General features: G+C 48.7%; 2 protein-coding genes and 1 long non-coding RNA gene across 7 annotated transcripts in view; 1 reads left to right on the top strand and 2 right to left on the bottom strand.

Moving 5' to 3' along the window:
* SRSF7 (serine and arginine rich splicing factor 7) overlaps window positions 1–6,863 on the bottom strand; it is a 27,077-nt gene extending 20,214 nt beyond the window's left edge. Inside the window, exon 1 of one of the 2 annotated variants that reach the window (XM_074989202.1) lies at window positions 6,744–6,863. In XM_074989202.1, the coding sequence (XP_074845303.1) occupies window positions 6,744–6,771 (28 nt within the window). In that variant the 5' untranslated portion in view covers window positions 6,772–6,863. The remainder of the gene's footprint in view (window positions 1–6,743) is intronic. The other variant, XM_074989201.1, reaches the window with a different exon arrangement.
* Window positions 6,823–17,846, top strand: GEMIN6 (gem nuclear organelle associated protein 6). Of its 3 annotated transcripts, none has more exons than XM_074989205.1 (3): window positions 6,823–6,944; window positions 9,714–9,859; window positions 15,414–17,846. In XM_074989205.1, exons 2-3 carry the CDS (start codon window positions 9,732–9,734, stop codon window positions 15,787–15,789), a joined length of 504 nt encoding a protein of 167 aa, XP_074845306.1. In that variant the 5' UTR covers window positions 6,823–6,944; window positions 9,714–9,731; the 3' UTR covers window positions 15,790–17,846. The 3 variants fall into 3 exon arrangements, with proteins under 3 accessions (XP_074845306.1, XP_074845304.1, XP_074845305.1); XM_074989203.1 differs by lacking the exon at window positions 6,823–6,944 and adding an exon at window positions 9,125–9,188; XM_074989204.1 differs by lacking the exon at window positions 6,823–6,944 and adding an exon at window positions 9,127–9,192.
* Window positions 16,054–22,060, bottom strand: LOC142010776 (uncharacterized). Of its 2 annotated transcripts, XR_012644876.1 has the most exons (4): window positions 21,917–22,060; window positions 20,867–20,905; window positions 17,853–18,048; window positions 16,054–16,188 (listed from the first exon to the last, which is right to left on the bottom strand). It is a non-coding gene; the product is annotated as an uncharacterized LOC142010776 (long non-coding RNA). The 2 variants fall into 2 exon arrangements; XR_012644877.1 differs by lacking the exon at window positions 20,867–20,905.

Raw genomic sequence — 22,060 nt, 5'->3', positions numbered from 1 at the left:
GTAACGACCCCACACATTCCTTGATAATGTTCTTATTGTTAACAAGCTTGTAGAAACCCTTCTTGTTAATCTTCACATCCCTTGCCAGCTGCAGTTCCAATTGTGCTTTTGCTTTCCTGATTACTGCCCGGCATTCTCCAGACATATATTTATACTCCTCCTTAGTCAGCTATCCACGTTTTTACTTCTTACACCCATCCTTTTTGAATTTAAGCTCACCAAGGATTGCCCTTGTAAACCAAGCTGGTTGTGTGCCATATTTGCATTTCTTACTATGCAATGGGATGGTTTGCTCCTGTGCCTTCAGTAAGACTTTTTTAAAATACTGCCAGTTCTCCTGAACTCTTTTCCCCTTCATATTCGTTTCCCCAAGGGATCCTGCCCATCTTGCTTACTTTGGTTCAGGCCTCAGTCCTTATATCAAGCTCATGCTTCATGTTGTCTTTCTCCTATAGGCTGTTTTTGGTCATGCATGCATCTTGAGAGCTGCCTGTAGGTGTCATAATTCCTAGGACTGGAGTGCAGCTTGGACTAGACTGCCTCCTCTCTCAAAATGCAGATAAGGTCCAGAACCTCAGTATGGAGTCAAGCAGGGGATTCCTGGTGTGTGAAGCAGCATAGTCAGCTGGAACAATCTGCTGAGAGCACAGCACACACCATGAAGCAAACAGGAAGGGGACTTTCAAATTTCCAGAGGAATGCAAAGGGTGGTCTGAGGGTGGGTTACCTGAGAGCAGAGCAGCAGAATTCAAGCATTCGACCAAAGAGACAAGACCAGGCATTGTGGGAAGAGTACCGAAGGTGAGTCAGAATTCAGTAACACAGCATAGTGCCCTTACTGGCACCCCAGGGCTGTATCCAGAGCGCAGCAAGGTCTACGTTTCCCGCTGAGGTGGTTCACCTAGAGTGTGGCAACTGCTGGCCTAGTGCACACTAAGAGCCTTGCCAGTGTGGACATTTCAGAAGTTATAGTGCTGGGAGCTGATTTACTGTGTAGTAACTTGCCCGTCTAGACATGACCATAGACTTTAGTCTGTAAGTCACAGTCTGTGTGAAATTTTAGTTTGCACTGACTTCACTAGGTATTTGCCTGGTTTTACAACAAGCCACATAAAAAGCACTGTGCAGCACTGCCTGCCTCCCTGCCCCTGCAGTCTCTGCCATTAGCAGAGGGCCAGCATAATTTCTGGTCTCCCCCACCCCCCACACTTTGCAGAGGCATCTGAGTGGAGGTAAGAGACATATACTTCTTTTTTTTAAGTGAAATTATGTGGCTTGTTTGTTTAGTTATTTTGTTTAACTTTAAAAGTCTGCCTGAGAGGGCTGAAAAAGGGGGATGGGGCAGGCTCTTTAAACAGCAGGGGGCTGTTTTTTTTTCTTCCTAAGGCAGGTCCAGCTCTTGAAACAGCAACCCAGGACTGCTGGAGTTGGGAGGACTCTTTAAACAGGGTGAATTTTTTTGTTTTAATACCTGCCTGGAAGGGTTGGGGAAGGTGATAGGGCAGCCTCTTCAAACATGCTTTTCCTCTCTTCCACTGTGAGTATCCTCTCTTCCACTGTGTGCATTGTCCTTGCCAATTAAAGTTTATGTTGCTGCCTCACAGAGACTGTCACATGCCTAAAGGTTTTAGGGTTTTTTTAATTTTTTTCCATGGGAACTAACAGAAATTTCCATTGGTTTGGATTTTACTAGACAGGTTGGGGGACCCTGGCTAACTGCAGGCATGAAAAGGAGGTCCCAATATAAAAAGTTTGCTCATTCCTGTTCTATATGAAACTACTACAAAGTAAAAGGCATAACTGGTTAAAGATCCCACTCAAAGAATAATTATCAATGGTTTAATGTCAAACTGGGAGGGCGTATCTAGTGTGGACTTGCAAAGGTCAATCCTTGGTCACATGCTATCCAATTTTTTCTTAATAACTTGGATAATGAATTGGAAATTATGCCAATAAAATGTGCTGATGACACCAAGCTGGAGGTGTGGAGTGTTCCAAGCACTTTGAAAGACAGAAGCAGAATTCAAAGTGACCTTAACAAAGTGGAGGCCAGTAACTGACTGATTAGCCCCACCCACTGAATCTGAAAAAACACCTGTAGCTTACTGAGTCTCATAAAAGAGGAAGAGTAGGAACAGAGCAGCTGTAACACCTGCAGGAGATTGGTGCTGCTACTCCATGAAACAATTTGCCAAAGATATGCTCTTGGAAGTTCTTTTATTGTAAAGACTCTGAGGTAAGAATCACAAACATTTGGGTTGAGGAACTTATGGACATGTAGGACAAACTGGAAGCTTTAATTTTGTTCTGTTGAAGAGACTTGAAATAAAATAAACCACAACAACTAACCCTGCTGGAAACTACCTTTCCTGCGCTCTGAGATCAGCCTAAGCAGAAGGTGCCCTCTAAGCAAAAGCAAACTTGTGCCCACTGGAATAAGGGGGTGGGGTCCATACAACAATCCCTTATACCACCAACTCTATTTATGGATGTTTCCAGCCAGGTGATCATCTCTGTATAGATCTTAAGACACATCACAATGTTTTAAGTTAGCTGAAGAGATGCAACAAAAATATCATACTGTGTCCTCTCACTGTTTTGGGAATCACAAATACAACCTCCTTAGTATTGCCATCATAATATAAAAATATATAAACAATATGTTTGAGCAACAAGGGGTCCATAGTTTTGCAAACCTTCTTGGGGTTGGAGGGGGGCAGTGAGCAAGAAAAGGCAGAAATAAAAGACAAATACTGGCAATTAAGGCACCAAACAGATGAACCAACCAGGTAATTCTAAAAGAATAAGAATGCCACCACTCTAGAGGCATCACTCAGACACGATTGCTGTCTCGCTACATCATCACTCTCTGCACACAGAGCAGGATTTACCAGGACGCTATCAGGCCTCCATTCTCCAGCTCATGAAAGATGTCCTGACCAGCAAATGACAGGGAAAAAGAGTAAGGTCACCGTACATTTTAACCTTAAAGCAGTTACTGAAATGCTAGAAGTCCAAAATTGATCCCTGTAGATTAGAACAAAGGCTCTTCTGTAAATTGTGTGATCCAGTGCTATCCTCCTTCCCTTTGGATACAAACACTGGATACTCCTGCATTATCAAATTTTAAAACTGTTCAAAACAGGTTAAAGATATGGGTAATGACCTGGATGAGGGACTGGACAGCACCCTCAGCAAGCTTGCGGATGACACAAAACTAGGGGGAGAGGTAGATACGTTGGAGGGTAGAGAGGGAATCCAGAGGGACCTGGATAAATTGGAGGACTGGGCCAAAAGAAATCTGATGTGGTTCAATAAGGAGAAGTGTAGAGTCCTGCACCTGGGGCGGAAGAATCCCAAACATTGTTATCGGCTGTGGACCGCCTGGCTCAGCAGCAGTACGATGGAAAGGGACCTAGGGGTTACGGTGGATGAAAGGCTGGATATGAGTAAACAGTGTGCCCTTGTAGCCAAGAAAGATAACAGCATACTAGGGTGCATTAGGAGGAGCATTTTGAGCAGATCTAGAGTACTTATTCCTCTTTATTTGGCACTGGTGAAGCCACATCTGGAATACTGTGTCCAGTTTTGGGCCCCCCCCAGTATAAAGAGGATGTGGATTTGCTGGAGCAGGTTCAGCGAAGGGCAACAAAAATGATTAAGGGTCTGGAGCACAAGACCTATGAGGATAGGCTGAGGGATTTGGGATTGTTTAGTTTACAGAAGAGAAGACTGAGAGGTGATTTAATAGCAGCCTTCAACTTCCTGAAGAGGAGCTCTAAAAAGGAGTGTGAGAAACTGTTCTCAGTGGTGTCAGATGGCAGAACAAGGAGGAATGGTCAGAAGTTGAAGAGGGAGAGGTGTAGGTTAGATATTAGGAAAAACTACTTCACCAGGTGGGTGGTGAAGCAGTGGAATGCATTGCCTAGAGAGGTGGTGGATTCTCCATCCCCTGAGGTTTTTAAGTCCCGGCTGGACAAGGTCCTGGCTGGGATGACTTAGTGGGGGTTGATCCTGCTTGAAGCAGGGGGCTGGAATAGATGACCTCCTGAGGTCCCTTCCAGCCCTGTGATTCTGTAGTTATAATCAGATTGGGGAAGGATTGCTGCATTAATTGGTTGCTCTAACTACAGGTTGGACCTCCTGGCACAGCACCCTTAGGACCTGAACTGACCCAAATGAGGTAATTTGCTGGACCAGGGAAGTTAGGTCACACTTGGTCACCCTGCTCCAGTCTCCACCAGCAGCTCCATGCTCCCATCTGCTGTGGCTCCCCAGCTGCCAAGGCTCCCAAATCAAGGTCCATGGTGGCTCTGCACCTAGTTAGCAGGGCTGCCTGCCAGTGGACCAACAGGGCTACCAAACACTGGCAACCTCTGTGGCTGGAGCTGTCTGGTCCAGCAGCATCCATGGTTCTGCTGGACCAATGATGCTCCCAGATCAGAGAGTCCCAAACCAGAGACGTTCAAGTACAACTACCAATGCTAGCTACTTTTGAATGAAAGGGTCCACACGGGTTTACACTGCTGTAATATATACTCATTAATCACACCATCCAGACAGTCCCTTAAAATCAGAGAGTAAGGGAAACTCAAGCGGGCAAAGCCTGTTAATTCCTTTACTTTATAATGCTTTATCTGGTTTTCCATGACACACCCAAGTGGGGAGCTGCAGAAATATAGAAGTATCTCTGATAGCAAAGGAGCAGAGCTAGCAACACAATTAGTATCTGTAGTCAAGCTATGAATAATGATTCATTTAACAGGTGAGCCAGAATCAGTCTGTGTCCTCACTGTTAAGAAAATGTGTGTGTAGTTTTTTGTTGTTGATGAATAGAAATCCAACATCCATTAACTATCCCCCTGTAAAAACCTACTGGAGAAAAACACTTCGGTAGCTAAACCAAAAGGCAACCAATGCAAATGAGCAGCAAGGTAACTAATTTTTAAAAATAACCATCTCTAGCAGCCTTTTATGTAAGTATAAGCCAGAAGTGGGAAACCCCCAACCTTAAGTACAGATCCAGCTGACAGTCTGCCTGGATCCAGCCCTTGGGGCTCCCCTCCCTAGCACCTAGCCCACTGCAGGGTTGGGAAGTATGGAGCCCCAAGCCTTGTGGGCCAGAGTCAAGCAAGCTAGTGCCAAATGTGGCCCACAGGCTCTGACTGGCAAGGGGAAGCTGCAGCTTTGGGCTCTTCTTATGTCTGGCGGGGGGAACAGCAATGCCAAGAATCACTGCCCAGGCAGGCTTTTCCCCTCCTGTTCTGATTGGTCACACTTCTAGCCAGTCAGAGCAGCAGGGGACAGTGTCTTAAAACAGGTGAGCTGCAGCAGGTAACTGCTGACCCCAGTCTGAACCTACACCCCCTTCCTGCATCCCCCTCATGCCCAAATTGCTCAACCCCAGCCTGCTCTGGCATCTCACCACCCTCCCAGACCCCCTGCCCACTCCTGAACCCTCTCCCTCCACCCAGGCCCCTCATACCAACTTCACTTCCTAGCAGCCCCCTCCCATACTGAATCCCTCATTTGTACCCCCACCCCACAGCCTAGAGCTGCCCACAAAATCTACTAGCCCTGATCCCCACTACACTCTGGAGCTGGTGTGTGAGGGTAATAGCTTTAAAAAAAAGTCCAGGACCATGTCAGTGTGATGCATATTTTTGTTTTGGATGGTTTCTTCCCCTGCTTTGAAGCCCAACGGATTTTTTTTTCTCTTTCTCAGTGGCCCCTGACCCAAAGAAAGTTCCCCCACATGGTATACGCAATGCAGTAGAAGTGGGGGAAGTGGCTTGTAAGTATGCCTTTGACTCCCAGCTGGTGAGGGGAAGAGGAGTAATTCAGGCAATCTGTAGGGTCCCCTTGCTCCCTGATAGTCAGGTGAGAGAGCAGAAGAGCAAGTAGCGTCCCCCGTGCACGTCTGCTGCCCCACCCTCCCAGAGCAGCACTTTTGCAGGGGCAGCTCACAAAGCCCCCCGCCCCCCGAGCACAGGCTGCGGCTGCTTGCGGGGGGGGCGCCTGAGAGGGCTGCTAGCCAGGCGCTGCCCCAGACTACCTCTGGCACGACACCCCCTCCGCACTACTCTCCCAGGCCGGCATCCTCTGCTGCGTCCACACGTCTCACCCCACGTCCGAACCCCCGCTCAGACCCCACACCCTCTCAGGCCGCCTACCCCCAGGCCCCTTCCGGCCCCGGCTGCGGCCCAGGCCCCGCAGCCCCGGCCACCTCACAAAGCCTTCCTGCCCGCCCCGGATGCACGGGGCCCCCCGAGCGCAGCGCCCGGCTCCCCGGCACGCCCGAGGCTCGATACCCCCTAGGCCACGCGCGTCCTCCCGCGCGCCGGGCACGGCCGTGTCAGGCGCGGCCCCCCGCCCCCACTCGCGCATGCTCAGGAGCAGCCTGGCGGGCGGCGCGTTCCGGCAAGACGCAGTCTCGTGGCCCGCCCCCGCGAACAGAAGCGGCGGCGCGCGCGCCCTCCCGCCCAACGGCCTGTCCCCAGGCCCCGCCCCTCGCTGGGGCGACGCCATCTTTGTTGACACCGCCTCCGTTTCTCGCCTCAGCGCTCTCCCCACCCGCCCCGCCGCTGCTCAACCCCACCGCCCCACGCGCGGCGAGGCCCACGCCCGATCGACGCAAAATGGCGCCTCCCTCCCCGGCGAGCCCCCAGCAGCCGCTTCCCGGGGCCCCAAGGCGCAGGAAATCGAGGGCGTCTCCCGCCCGCCCGGCCCGGCCCGGCACCCACCGCCTCCATAGCGCCCGTAGCGAGACATCGTCTCGGCTCCGGCTGCAGCTCCGCGCCAGACCGTTCGCGCGCATGCGCCTGGCACTGCACGCCCCGCCCGCGCTCCTGCGCCTGGGCGGAAGCAAAACAGGACGTAGAAGCTTGATTTCTATAGTAACGCGATGCGGCATCTCCGGCGTCGTCCGGAGCTTCCGGCTTGAGGTGGCTCGGGCTGCTCAACGAGGGCGGGGAAATTGTGGGGCAGGGCCCCGGGAGGGGCAGTAGGGGCTGTGGGGGATTGTGGGGCAGGGCCCCGGGAGGGGCGGGAGGGGCTGTGGGGGATTGTGGGGCTGGGCCCCGGGAGGGGCGGGAGGGGCTGTGGGGGATTGTGGGGCAGGGCCCCGGGAGGGGCTGTGGGGGACTGTGGGGCTGGGCCTGGGGAGGGGTAGTAGGGATGCAGTACAGTGTAATGTTTGTTCCTGCATCTGATAAAGCGGGTCTTTGCCTATGGAAGCTTTTTGCTCCTTAACATCTGTTAGTCTATAAGGTGTCACAGGACTTCTTGTTCTCGAAGACACAGACTAACACAGCTACCTCTGATTCTTGGGCCAAGATAATCTTAGCTTGGTGCCGGCTGCACGCAGGGTTGGTTGCCTGAAGGGTTTTTCATCACCTAGGGTGACAGTTTTACTGACTTAATTTCCTGGTGTAGACCAAGACTGGTACCACTTGTTTTCTTTGGTCACACAGTCTCGCTATTTGGGAAATAGTGAAGAACAGGAGGTATGATCCATTAACTCCATGCCTATAGCTCTCTAGTGTCATTCTTTTATTTAGGGAAGAATTTTAAATTTAGAAGTATTGCCCAGGAAATCTGAGTGAGCAAATGGATGGTTAAGCACTTTGAAATATCATCTCTTAAGCAAGATGCATTGATTTCAGGGATACACTTCCAGAAAGACTTGCAAAATGCTGACAGTGAGCAATGAATGTGCACAAATCACTTTCTTACAGAGTTTTTCCTTAAAAATAATATTATGTTTGTTTATTGCTGGTGGCTGCCCTGAATCCACAGGCTCTGCTTATACTGCATGAACTGCCATGATGCAGGCTTTCCTGCCTTCCAGCACACATTCCCAAAGTGCTGCCAAGGGCAGAACTTAAAATCCTGATGTGTGGGCAATGTCCAAAGTCATCCAGTTCTAGCATTTTTCTGCAAGCACTCTAGTTTGCAACAGATTCCTGTTCTGATTCATGCTTTTAAAATAGTGATTTCCATTCCCAAAAGGGCTGTTGATACTAGACACTTGCTGAAATTTATCCCAAACTAACGATACCAGTTTATGGGAGATTAGTGCCCTAGTGTGAGCGTGTGACTCAACAACAGAAGCTGGTCCAATAAATATTACCTTGACTCTATAAAATGTTGATGCAGTGCAATTTTTCTTAACTGAGGGCAGGGGCACTATCTTGGGAACTCTTGTTCAAATGAGCTCTGATGGGCCCCTAACTGAGGCACTTACTAAAATAGTCTGACTCAGTGTGTGGATCTTATTCAGAAGAAATAGCCATTAAATAAAGACCTAGTCTCATCCCTAATGATTCTGCCCCACTGTAACAATCTCATATAGACCCCAATCGAGCAGGCACACGCTATTTTGCTGTTGTGAGTAGTCCTATGGGATTACTCCTGGTATCAAAATTAGAGGTGTGCACTGTGTGTAGGACTTTGTCTGGGAAGTCCTAATGATAGCAAAAGAGCATGTGTGGGGGAGGGAGGATAGGCAGGGGCCCAAAACTCATCTGGGGTCAGGCAGTTCCTCTGGCTCTAGAGCTGCAGAGAGAGCCATCTCTAGAGGTGCTGGGTCCCTGGTAGGAAGACACCTCCTAGGGCCTGCAACAAGTGCCCGCGGAAGGGAGTGCCAACTCCACAAGCCCCAGGGCCACAGAGGGGGGAAGCAGCACTTCTGACTGCCAGTGGGGGGGAGAGGTGCCTCATCTGCCCGTAGACTGGGGGCACACAGAGTGCCCCTCTGAAAGCTAAGTACCGTGTTCACTGGTGCTTACTATTCCTGGCCGCGGCTTGTGATTTGCTCGCGTTCTGGGTCGGCAGCACGGGCCTTACTTCCATCTGCGCGTTTGCAGACGGACGAGCCAGGGGGCCCGAACACGTGGCTTTTCCGGGCGGCCGGCGGCTGGACGGAGGCCGAGCACATGGCTGCTTCAGGGCGAGTTCTCTTACCGCTCACCCCTGTAATCCTTTGACCGGGATTATCCCTGACTAGCTGCATCGATCATTCGAGCATGATCCCAGGCCTACGGCCACGGGCTGCCGGCGCGCCTCATTGCTGGGCTGCAGGGGCAGGAAGTGAGGTCCGCTGCGGGGCGGGCGGGGCGCCCGTTTCCGGGCTCGGGGGGTGCGCCGCGGCTGATCGCTGACGACTGGGGGGGTGTTCGCTGGTGCCGGCAAGTGCGCGCGGGCAGGGCTGCCCGGGCGAGAGGGGTTGGGGCGCTGCAGCGCGCAGCCGGCCTCGTGTTCTTTGTCCGCTGCGGGGAGCGCATGCGGCGGCCCGGGGCCCTGCGCCGGGTGCGGGGCCGCCTGCGCTTCCCGTGGCCTGTGGCAGGCTCTCGGGGCAGGATTGCTTCGAGGGAGCGGGGCGCGTGGGTGAGCCCCGCAGCAGAGCGTGTGGGGTTCTGGGAGCAGCTCCACACTGACTGACTTGTGCGTTCCTGCCTGCTCCTTACGGGTGTAGTGCCCGCTTAAAGCGGAGCGCAAGTGCCTTCGGGAGACTGGGGGCCTTCGATTGCAGGACAGGGACAATCTCCGCCTCTGTGTGTACAAAAACAAGCAGTCCTGTAGCGCCTGAGAGACCAACAGTTTTATTTATTAGGGAATGAACTTTCGTGGGTAAGACCCACTGCATCAGCTGGTGCAAAAGGTCGGGGTAGAGAAGTCTGTTGTTGCTGATAATTCCACTGATTGCTCTTTAGGTTTGGTGAGTGGGAAAGATGAGTGAATGGCAGAGGAAGAGCCCTTTAGAGTGGCAGGCTTATGTGAACAAAGAAGTGAAAGTCACAGCTGCTGAGAAACATGAATACAAAGGATGGGTCTTAACAATTGACCCAGTTTCTGCAAAGTAAGTACCAAACTGTTATTTGCTTAACAAAGAGAAACGTGGTGTGGTAGGATACATGGAGAGACTGTAGCAGCTGATCTGAAGCAAACTTGTTTGGAGTAGAAATGGTGCACAGGAACTTGGGTGCATAGTTCTGTATCTGTGCTAACTAGCAGGAGGAGAGGAAAGAAATGGCAGGAGTCTTCAGAATTAGTAGTTGTAGTTGTAGTAGGCATCCTTTGGTCTGCATAGACTATGGATCGCGCCCTTTAAAGTTTCAATTGAGGACTTCATTTACAGCGTCTATTGTGACTATGAAGACCCACACGAGAGTGACAGTCCTTGCTGCATCTCTTGCAGATGTATTCATATGATTTCAAATGACCGTTTTATTTGAGAGACTGTCGTGCTTTGGGGGACAGATGGAACCCACATGCTTGGTTGCTCTAGATTCATAGCAGTTTTGCTGTGGCTTTTAAGCACTTTTAAAACGTCATCACTGCTTCTGTGTAGGGCTGTGTTATAAATGTAGAAAGCATTTGGCCTTAGTCACATCCAAGAGAAAGCCAAGGGGCTTAGCACCTTAAAATACCTATTTTTCCAGTTAAATATCACCTACGAGCTCTAGTCCTATGTTGTCATCCATTGGCTGAACTGATTGTAACAATGCAGATCCCAGTTGGGACTGCAGATAATAAAAGCAAATTGATAAAAACCTTTTTTGTATTTTACTTGTCTTGGTCAGTCGAAGTAGACACATTAGTTTATTGTGTGTTCTCATGGGCTAATACAATTGTAGGCTGAAACGCTGCAAGGGGATTTTTATATTCAAAGCACTGTAGCTAGAGAAAGAATGTAAGAGGGGGACAGGATGTGTCAGAGCTTTGCATTATTCATCTGGGAATTGAATGTTTTCTGCTCTGTCTGTGTAGGAATTGAGACTGGGGAGATACTGGCAGGAACATTTGGAGAGAGGACAATGAGGGCACTTTAGCTTTGGGGCTCTGTAAGTTAGGGGCCTAAATGTTGGATTTGAAGCAAGTATCAGAAGGGTAGCTGTGTTCACCTGTATCCACAAAAACAACGAGAAGTCCTGTGGCACCTTACAGACTAATAGATTTTTTGGAGCATAAGCTTTTGTGGGTGAAGACCCACTTTGTCATCAGATGCATGTGATTGACACACTAGGTGTGCCTGGTGCTACAGGCAGGGCTGGCATAGCCCTTGGTTCTCAGTGTGGATAGGTAGGGTTCCATGCATGTAGCTGTGAATTTCTTCAGAGAAGTATGAATGACGGAAGTGATCCGCTCCTCTGAGACATTGATGCCCCCAATGTGTGGTGGAACAGAAGAGAACTCCTGCCTCATGGTTGTTGCCTAGCCCTGTCCCTCACTCACCAATGCTGTATGGTTCCTGTGCTCATGGGTGGCTGTCCTTCCCTTCAATTTGGCTGCAATGCCATGGTCTTGTACCTGTATCATTTGTAAAGTAGTTTAGTATGAAAGGGGCTGTGGAAATTTCAGTTATTCCAGTACACTTAATTGGGCCAGGTTGAATCAGACATCGTCTTTAGTGGGGCATCTCCTAGGAAACTAACATACTCAAATAATAGTGTATGGTGATGACTCTAGCTTAACTGTGCCAGTGCTAGCCCAGAATTTGCCTGATGGGTGGCTGACGAAGAAAAATAGCTTCTGCACTTTTACCCTGAGGTTGGTTAAAAAAAATGCTATTGTCTCTCTCCTCCCACATAAAAAGTTATGTAGTCTTTGAAATATCAGGTATTTTCCTCACTGCATTTGTTGTGGGACTCTTTAGAAGATCACAGCTAGGAAGAGAGCAGTCTGAGCCAGTAACTGATGGGCCCAGGGTTTCAGTCAGTTTCAAAGATCTTCCTCAAAACTCCTTCCAAACCCCACTGGCACCTAAACTTGGTGCCTAAATTTTTTGGGTAGCTGTTCCATAGGCATTTGTATTTCTGGCACTGGACATGTGCGCTGTTGCTAGGCATCCAGATGCCTATCTCTGTTGTAAGCTCCAGAGCTGCTCAGAAAGTGAAAGAAGAGATGTCTTCAAACTCTTACAGTACGGATGGGGCTCAATCCAGTAGGTGTGCTGAGGCGCTAGCTGGCAGATCCGGTTCCACTCACAGCTTGGCTAGAGGAGAAGGTGTTGGCCATATCCTTTTGTCCAGTGGTTAGAGCATTTGTATGGGATATGGGGGACCCAGGTTCATTTCCCCTGCTTCCTATATGCTGCCCTCTGCTGCCCCCTCCCAGCTAGAGGAGGAGAAAGGGTTTGAACAGGGGCTCCCACCTCTGAGGCAAGGTCTACTAGTACTATTACTACTACTTAACCCTTATACTCTGAGTGGAGCATAGGTCATCCACAAGTCCCCTCCATTTCACTCTGTCTTGGGACAAAACCTCCAGCTGGCTCCAGGAGTACCCCAGTTGTTGTCCTTCAGCCTCAATAGATCATCTGCACTTTGTCTGAGGTCTTCCTCGTTTGCGTTTTCCTTGCAGGTTCCATGTGAGAGAGCTTGAGGGACTATGCTGGATGGTGGTTTTCTGAGAGTGTGGCCTAGCCACCCCCACTTTCTTCTCTTGATTTCAATGTCAATTGGTTCTTGTCCTGCTCTGTTCCAGTGACCAAGTTTTACAATTTGGTGTGAAGGATATACCTCAGGCATCTGTTTATGAATGTCTGTAGCTTGTGAATTGAAGACGTTTTAGTAGGCAAGGCCCCGCATGCATACAAGAGCACATGCTTCACATTTGTGTTGAAGATCCATGGTTTCATCTTCACAGATATTAATTGTGAACTCTCTGTGGGACAAAGAGTCTTGAGTGCAGCTGTTTCTTTCTCTATACTGGCATTGATATCTGTTCCTCCATCTCTGCCCATAATACTTCCCAAGGTCTACCCTAATAGGTAATATCAAAGTAAGATACACAAGTCAACCTACCTTAATTTGCGTATTGTGCAGTCTCCACTGCCAGAGGTCAATGGGAGCAAACACTCCTGTTGACTTCTCTTGCTCCTCATGAGGAGCAGGACTACCGGAGCTGTCAGGCACCTTCTGAGTTTGACTTCATGCATCCCTACCATGTGTGCTAAATCAAACTCCAGAAGATTGACTGCAGAAGCACTCATCTTCTACTGAGTGTAGACAAGCCTTCCGAGTGCTCTAACTGCTGAGCTACAGGCCAGTCTGATGGGGTGCCCTCAGTCTGTCTTGTTAAAGCTGTTCCACTCTCTATACAAAATAGAGTAGGGGACTGGATCCAGGAATCTAACCTACCAGCTGATTGCCCTAAGCACAGGACAAAGTCATTCCCACTCTCACCTAGTGACTATGTATATCCAGTGGAACGGTCACTAGGCTGGAGATAGAGGGACAGTGACTGTAGCCTAGTGCTCAGTGATCCAGGGACCAGCTCCCGGCTCTGACCCATCCCTCATTAGTCATCCAGAGTGGAACTGTGAAAAATCCACACCCCCAGTTAGCAGTGTTGTGTTCTTAACAGTGAGTACTCCTGTTGACAACAGGGTGTTCGCACTAGCACTTGTTGTGGTAAAACTTTTGTCTTTTGAGGGGTGGGGGGACTTAGTGCCTGTGAATGACAAAACTTTTGTCATTCAGTTGCCACCATAGACAGAGTGCAGTGTAGTTAACTCAACCCTCAGAGAGGCAATGGCTAGCTTGACAAGTGTAGAGCAAGCCTTAGGCCCCTCTTCCTGAGAGAGGAATGGGCTTTGCACATGCCTCGTTGGTCAGCATCTCCCATTGGCCAGCTTAGGCAGGGATCTGCCTAGCATGCTGGCTTTTGGGGATCACGTTCTGACTCACCTCTCTGTCCCCCCGATTGTATAGGGAGCCTAGGTGTTTGACGTGGGCTTTGTGGATTGCAGCGTAGTTCTCATGTTATTTTTTCAAGGTGCCTAAAAGTTATGCACCATGAATCTCAGCCTTGCAGTGTCTCGGGCTATGTCTGCACTATAGCTTATGTTAACATAACTTATGTTGTTCAAAGGGGTGAATAAATCCACCTCCCTGGCCGTGTCTACACTAGCCCCAAATTTTGAAATGGCCACGCAAATGGCCATTTTGAAGTTTACTAATGAAGCACTGAAATGCATGTTCAGCGCTTCATTAGCATGCGGGCGGCCGCAGCACTTCGAAATTGGCGCGGCTCCTTTTTGAAAGGACCCCGCCTACTTCGGAGTCCCCTTCGAAGGGGAATATTATTATAATATATAATATATTATTATAATATATAATATTATTAGGGAATAAGGGGACTTCGAAGTAGGCGGGGTCCTTTCGAAAAGGAGCCGTCGGGACGAGCTGCGCGGCGGCGAGGCGCGTCAATTTCGAAGCGCCGCGGCCGCCCGCATGCTAATGAAGCGCTGAATATGCATTTCAGCGCTTCATTAGTAAACTTCGAAATGGCCATTTGCGTGGCCATTTCAAAGTTTGGGGCTAGTGTAGACACGGCCCCTAAATGACAAAAATTACAACCACAGAAGCAGCAGTGTACTTGGCAAGGGAGTGTCTCCCACTGACATAGCTAACAGTGCTGTAGGAATTGTAGTTAAGTTAAGACAAGCCAACAGGAGAGTTCTTAGAGCAGCTACATCACAGAGTTTACAGCAGTGGTAGACAATCTGTGGTGCCCTCTGTCACTTTTGCATCCCTTCTAGATTTCTTCCCATTGCAGTTGCTTAGGGTCGTGTGTATGCTCCACTTTTGTTGTTAACTTTTTGTTGCTCGGGATGTGAAAAAAAAATCCCCCTGAATTACAAAAGCTTTAACAATGAAAAATACCTGTGTGGACATTGGCTAGAGCCACTCTTTTGTTGACAAAGCTACCTCCCCTTGTTCGGGGAGATTTTATTTGTCACCAGGAGAGCTCTCTTCCAGCAATAGAGGCTGTGCTGTGCACCTTACAAGGGCATGCTATTGTAAGGTGCACAGTGCAGACATAGTCTTGGACTTTATCTTTACTGTCCATGGTGCCCCCCCACCCCCGCACTGCTAGTCACAGGGGACATGCTCCCGAGGAAATTAGACTAATTTTCCAATGTAGAAACAAGCAGTCCTCCTCTCTCATTGCTTTCTCTATAGGGCAAAAGTAATTCTGGCACCTTTAATATCATGAACAACCAAAACAGAGAATTTCTTGTCTTTTGGAAGCACCTTAATGGTGATACATTTACCTCAGGTATTTAAATAATTAAAGTTGGCTGTAGCCTGACTACAGAATACTTGATTTCCCAACCCTAAGTTTGCTGTATGTGTGTTGTTTTGCATGGAATATTCTGCTATGCAGTACATGTTGATCAGGTAGGGCCAAGATTTTAAAAGAAACCATGTCTGAAATTTACCTGATTATGTGGTTGATTTTTAAAGTGACCTCTGCTGAGACCTCCTGAGTACTCAAATTTTGGAAAACTGGCTATGTATTTGAGCCAAATTCTAAGCACCTGTTTTTGAGCTACATGGCCTAGATTTCTCACTGTCTTCTTCTCTAATGACTCTTGTTGAATGCTGTGTCCTTTTTCCTGGCAGTATTGTCCTAGTGAACCTCATGGAGAATCGAAAAGTATGTGTTTCAGTCATCTTGGGTCATGCTGTACGGCAAGTGGAAGTAGTGACTGAAGGGGATGATGAAATGAAGGAGCAGCTTGCTCACCTATTCTTGCCAGAAGTTAGCAAAGCTTATGGTCATGAAGAACTGGAGAAGAGGAAGAGCAGCCTGAAGACTTGGTTGGAGACCAATCACATCCCTGTAACGGAACAGGGGGAGTCACATAGAACACTATGTGTGGCTGGTGTATTAACTATTGACCCACCATATGGGCCAGAAGACTGCAGCAGCTCCAATGAAATTATTCTGTCTAGAGTTCAGAGCTTGATACAAGGCCATCTCACAGCGCAGCAGTAGTGGATAAGTTGGCAGATGCTTCACATCTAAAACTCTTCTATTTCATATGGGGGGAGATGCTTTTCTCCCATAAATTAAGAATTGTTTTATGCTATTTGTAGATGTGATCTTCACTCACTGGCGTGAGGGTGAACAGTACTATTGAGCATTAGGCACTCTGGCCAGTTCTGTTTGTGAGGGCGCAGATGGTGGAACAGTTGTGTAGCCAACAGCACGAAACATTTGTACTACCTAATATGTTACGAAAAAAAGCTTTATTTGGTATGAATAACATTTTAGTCTATGGAATCCTAATTCTTTATCTAACAACACTGTCTCATGAAATACTGAGTTGATGTATCTTGTCTTCTTGGCTGTGTCCCTCCCTTCCGTGTCCACTTCTGGTTTCTCTCTTCCTTTCTGTGGATGACATAAAGATTGGTGGATTGGTTGATGCTGAGGTCAAGGCAATCATACAGCACGGTCAGGAGAGCTTGGAAGGCTAGTCCCATTCAAATATAATCTATTGTAATACAGCCACATGGAAAATTATACGAGTGGACATGGAATTTCGGCCATCCCTACAGAAATCTGGGCCTCTGAGAAGGATTTAGGGGGTCATACTGCAAAAGTAACATAATATGAGTTGCAAGGGCAACTCTGTGGCAAAGAGGGATAGTGTGAGCCTTGGATGTACGAATGGGGAAGCAGGGAGGAGGAGGAGGTTGCTGATTGTACCTCTCCAGGTGGCACAGATGAGACTGATGGAGTGCTACAAGCATGTCTGTTCATGTTTTAAAAGAGTTAAACATTGAAGAGGGTGCAGAAAAGATTTAAAATGCTTTATGCAGGTTGGAGCAGATGCTGTTCAGTAAGGCTGTGTTCACACTTGGCCAAAATTTCAAAATGGCTGTGCTAATGGCCAAATCAAAGTGTACTACTGAGGCACTGAAATGAATATTCAGTGCCTCCTTAGCGTGCTGCCAGCTGCGGCACTTCAAAAGTGCTGTGTTCCGCTTGCGGGCAGCTCGGCTACACTGGGGTCCTTTTTGAAAGGACCCCACAGATTTTGAAATCACTTTATGCCTATCAGTTGATAGTCCCAGCTGGGCTGGAGGCAGGAGAGGATGGGACTTCCTCTTCACCTGCAAGGGATGACTGGGGCTGTGTCAGACCCAGCACCAGAAGCATGAAGCTCACCATTTCCCGTTTCCTCCCCACAGTACTCCTCAGCTGTAGGGGGAGAGGTCGCTGAACCTCACTCAACCCCTGCATCTAGACTCCCCTGCACCCAGACCCCTGCCTCCCAACCCCCATTTCTGCACCTAAACTACCCCACCATCCTGATCAGTCACGCCACCCTAAGGCCCCACATGCAGAGCTGCACACCACTGACCCCCAAGTAGCTCTATGCAGACTCCCACACCACCAATTCCCACTCCTCCAAACTCAAACCCCTGTCCTGAGCCCCAGACATCTTTGCCTGGAATCCTCTGCAGAGTCCTAATACCCGTGTCTGAAACGATGCCAATAAGTCTCTGCATCCAAACCCACCCACACCTAGACCCTGCCCCTGAGCTGCTTGCACCCAGATTATCTCATGCAGAACCCTCTTACTCCCTGAAGCAGTCCCCTACATATTTGGATCCTGCCAGGTTCAGCCTGTCTGCCCCATGCTTGATGCACCTGGCACAGAGAGGCAGGGCCCTAGGGTGTATATGGGACAGGCCTAGGCCTTGCACTCTGTCAGTTATGGGTGCAGCCTCATGTCCTGAATCCATGTCCTGGGGACAGGAGTCTGCATGGTGATCTTCCACCTTCATGCAGTCAGTGATCTGTGCTCCTCACTGCCATGCTGGAGCCTCTGCATTTATTTATTGACAAATAAAACTTGTGCCCAGGTGATCTGGATTTATTCTGCAAATAAAATTTGCATAATTTTGCAAAAATTTAAAATATTGTGCACAGGATTCCTATTTATTTGGCACAGAATGCCCTCCAGAGTAGTCACTGAAGTTAGCCCAAGCTGTTAACCAGTTATTGTCCCAACCTGCCTCCCATTCACAGATACACAAGCCTTTTACCTGAGCTAAGTGTTGTTTCCACCTGGAGTTGCTGGCCTGGTTGGGGCTCTAGGCTGGAACACAGTTTTCATTTGGGCTAGAAACTTGCCTGACTTCCAGTGAAGACACAGGCTAACTCCATTGAATGCCGACTCCTCCAGTACTTTTCCAAGGTTCCACCCATGACCCCAGGTCAGACAAGCTCTCCCAGAGTTCACTTGAAAAGAATCAGAGTGACCCAGTGTTAGCCAGTGGTCGGGTAATGTGCAGTGAGGTACCAACTATGCCCTTGTTACCATCCGAGTCTTTAACTGCTAGAGCGCTGGGCTCCTTCACAGCGGGCAGCCTGGGCAAGGCTGACGGATGCCCCAGGGTCCTAAACACCCGAGTCTTTTACTGCAGGAGCAGGGAGCTCCTTCTCAGCGGCCAGCCAGGATTGACTGATGGGCGCCCCAGGAGTCTGCCCTGTGGAGGCGGCACAACTCTATGCTAGGCTCTTAGCACTCTCACCTATGGCCAGGCTGTGGTAACCAAACGGTTAAAGTTCTTTTGATTGTGCTGGCTGTGTTGCAGTGACAAAGAGTAACAGCAGTCAGGCTTAGATCTTAACTAGCTGCAAGTTTATTAAGCTACAGTTATAAGCGTGCTGTTACAAAAGGCTATTGTCTACTTATATGCTAGCAGAGTACAGGTGTTAACAGGTGTTACTGTTATGCTAACAGAGTACAGGTGTTAACGTTACAATCCAATACAACGACATCTTAATACAACGACATCAATCTATAGAGCTCTAATTCTTTAACTGTGTACACCAAAAGGAGACCTTAATGTGGGTACATCTTATCCTCCTTGTGTCTCTCGATACCAGCGTAGCCAAGCCAGGATCAGTCACTCAATTCCGCGGAAAGACGAATACGAGGTTGGGCGTCCCCAGTTGCAGACCTTGGGAGGCAATGACCTGACCCGACCAGCAGGTAGTTGGTGGGAATGCACTCAGTCAGAGTGCTGCTGGGCCCATCTTTATACCCCTGGGGTCACGTATTCTCTTTCTTATCTATGGTGCCAGATCATTCTGGTCTGTCTTTTGTGATGCCAGTTTTTACAAGGGCAATTCTTACTTAACTTGCACTTGTAAGACAGGAGATACAGAATTTGGGAGTACAGGACATTCTTTTACAAGGGTGGAGATTTCTCTTCTGGGGTAACTGTGTGGGTGCATCACTCCATTAATGCCAGCCAAAGGCAGTTCTCTGAGGCCCTTTGTTAACGGTTAGCCTGCTAGCCCTCTATCTGTGTTTTCAGTTCCTCAGGGTCACGATGAGCCAGCACATCTGGGCCCCTTTAGGAAGGCATCAAAGACTGTGCTGTTTAACTGCTGTTCAGTGCCCTGTGTGCTCTGAGGCACCTTAGAGGGGAGGCAAAAGCTGGTCTGTAGTGGGGAGATTTTGTCTGGCTACACCCAGCTTACTGCACAATAAGGGACCACAAGACATGCCGATGCAGGTGCGTAAGTGCGGCACCAGGGAGGACATGATGACTTGGGTATGGCTGAGCTGGGAGACAGTGTGCACCTAGAGCAGGCTGACCTATGGACCATTATCTGAGTGACTTGCATGGGGGGAGAGGTTGACCTGATTACATTGTATGGCTATGTCTGCACTAGCCCCTGCCCTTTCAAAAGGGGGATGCTAATGAGAAACTTTGAGATATGCTGATGGGGCACTGCAGTGAATCTTCCACGTATTAGCATAATGGCAGCCATGGCTCTTCAAAAGTGCCGCTTTCAATCACACGCAGCTCATCTACACAGGGTCTTTTTCGGAAGGACGCCACACATGTTGAAATTCCTATTTGGTATAGGAATAAGGGGATTTCAAAGTGTGCGGGGTGCTTTCGAAAAGGACCCTGTGTAGATGAGCCGTGCACAATCGAAAGCGGCACTTTCGAAGTGCTGTGGCTGCCATCATGCTAATAAAGCACTGCATATTCATTGCAGCACCTCATTAGCATATCCCAAAGTGTCTCATTAGCCTCCCCCTTTTGAAAGGGCACAGCTAGTGTAGACATAGTATAAGTATCTTCACAGGGAGAAAATATCAGATACTATAAAGGGCTTTTTAATTTAGTAGAAAAAGGTGTAACAAGAACAAATGGCTGGAAGGTGGATCTTCGTAAATTTCCTAACCTCACCTAATTTCCTTCAATAGTGTTAACTAAGCGACTAACCCTAGCAAAAATTGGGTTGGTTTGACAGCATAATTTGTTCTTGACAGGAAAAATAATCAAAAGTTTGTCTTTTACACCAACAGAAGCGGGTCCAGTAAATAGGGTTATATCATCTACCTGGTCTCTCTAATCAAGGTTACTGACATTTAAACTGTTTCATACACTTCAGAGCTGTTTCAATCCCACCTCCACAGTTTGATCCAAAATCCTTTTAAATCATTAGACTCTGTTGATTTCACTTGGCTTTGAATCAGACTCCTATTAAAAAAATCGAGCATTTCACTTTCCATTCATTGCAATTGTTTGTGTATCTCTAGATGTCAGTGCATGGATTTATTTTGAAGAGTATCTTCACAACTAAAGACAGAAGCTTAATTTAAAATAACTTATGTTCTATATTAAATGAAAGAACCACAATGAAGTATTAATTACACTTTCATCATTATCCTCATACCTTAAAATTTGTAATTTTAGATCAGTTCTCAATTACTCTTAATCAACACACAGCTGAAAAGGTATTTCTGTTGCAAACCTTTTTTATGGATGTTATGGCCAGAAATAGAAATATTTTTTGCTCATTGTCAGTTCCAAAAATTTTAAATTTAAATAAAATTCTGTTGGCTTGTTTAGCACTGTGGAACATGAAATAACCGGGTGTTTTTCACTATGTACGACCCTCATCCTGTAGTAGTAACAAAGAAGTAGCCATGTTAGTTTGTTTCTTAAAGTGCTACAAGACTGCTTTTTAATTTTGTTAAGGATTAACAAAATAATTTATTAGATAATGAGTTTTCATGGGGCAGACTCACCGCTTCAGCTGTGGAGATAGTGCTGTACTGGAAACAGTGCTGATAGTGAATTGGCATGATAATTATATACCAGATACAAACAAAAAAAATTTGTAATGAAAACTGACACATCAGGTACACAGGACTGGGGGTGAAGGAAGGAGTTTGTGTTTACACACACCTCCTAAAGCTAGAAGGGACCTCAGGAGATTACTGTGTCCAGTCCCCTGCCCTCTTGGCAGGACTAAGGACCATCCCTTTTTTCTTTAAATCAGTTCACCCCAGGTTGCTAAATGGCCCCTGAAGAACTGAACTCACAATGCCTGGTTTAGCAGGCTAATGCTCAAATCACCGAGCTACTCAGTACAGCTGACTGTAGATCCTACATGACTCTGAAGTGCCCTGTTTCAAGCTGTGCCACAGGATGCCCAGAATTTCTGCAACTATGTCAGAGACAGATGTTCTGCTGTTGGATCTGCAGTGACCTCAAGCCTCACTTATCCCAACCCAATTGCACGAGCAGAGTTGCTATCTGGACAAACTTGAACTAGCAGAAAAAGAAAAACTGACTTGGATCTCCCTCCTGGAACTATTCAGGCACATACATAACCTTAAATAGGTCCCCCTGAAAGCCCCCCAAGCTCTGTTGGAATCCCTTGCTCCCCTGTGCCTCAGTGGAGCTTTACTGGGTCCTAGCCGTTTCCTGTCCCTCATAGCTGCTGCTTTCCTCCCAGCTGTAGACCAGGCCCTCCCTTACCCCCAGGCAGCCCGAGGCGTGGAGCAGCTGTCACTCATGCGACCCGGGGAGTGAGGAATGGGGCGGGGGTGAGCCCGGCTGCTGCTGCTGCTGCTGCCGCCGCTCAGGAACACTCCTGCGCCCTGCCCCAGGTAATGCTGCCCAGCCCAGCCCAGCCCAGCCCATCCTTAGGACCGCGGGGGCAGCAGCTACGGCCCGTAACGCGTCCCATGGACGGGGTGGCGCTGCACACCCCGCCCCCACAGCTGTGCTGGGACTCAGGCCCACGTGCCCCCAGGGAGCTCGAATGGGTGACAAGGCCACGTGGTGCTCACCCCCATCAGCGAACGGAGCTCTAAGGGTGCAGCCCCCCGCACCCCAGGCACGGGAACGCTACGGGGTCCAGCCCGCAACAGCCCAGAAAGGCGGGGGGAAGGGGGGCACGCCGGAAGTTCGCCTCCGCTCGCGGGGACCGGTCC

Source organism: Carettochelys insculpta, chromosome 3, assembly GCF_033958435.1.
Source record: "Carettochelys insculpta isolate YL-2023 chromosome 3, ASM3395843v1, whole genome shotgun sequence".
In the NCBI taxonomy this organism is placed as follows: Eukaryota; Metazoa; Chordata; order Testudines; family Carettochelyidae; genus Carettochelys; species Carettochelys insculpta.
Note: the sequence above shows the minus strand (reverse complement) of the source record. Positions and strands in the feature narration are given on the sequence as shown.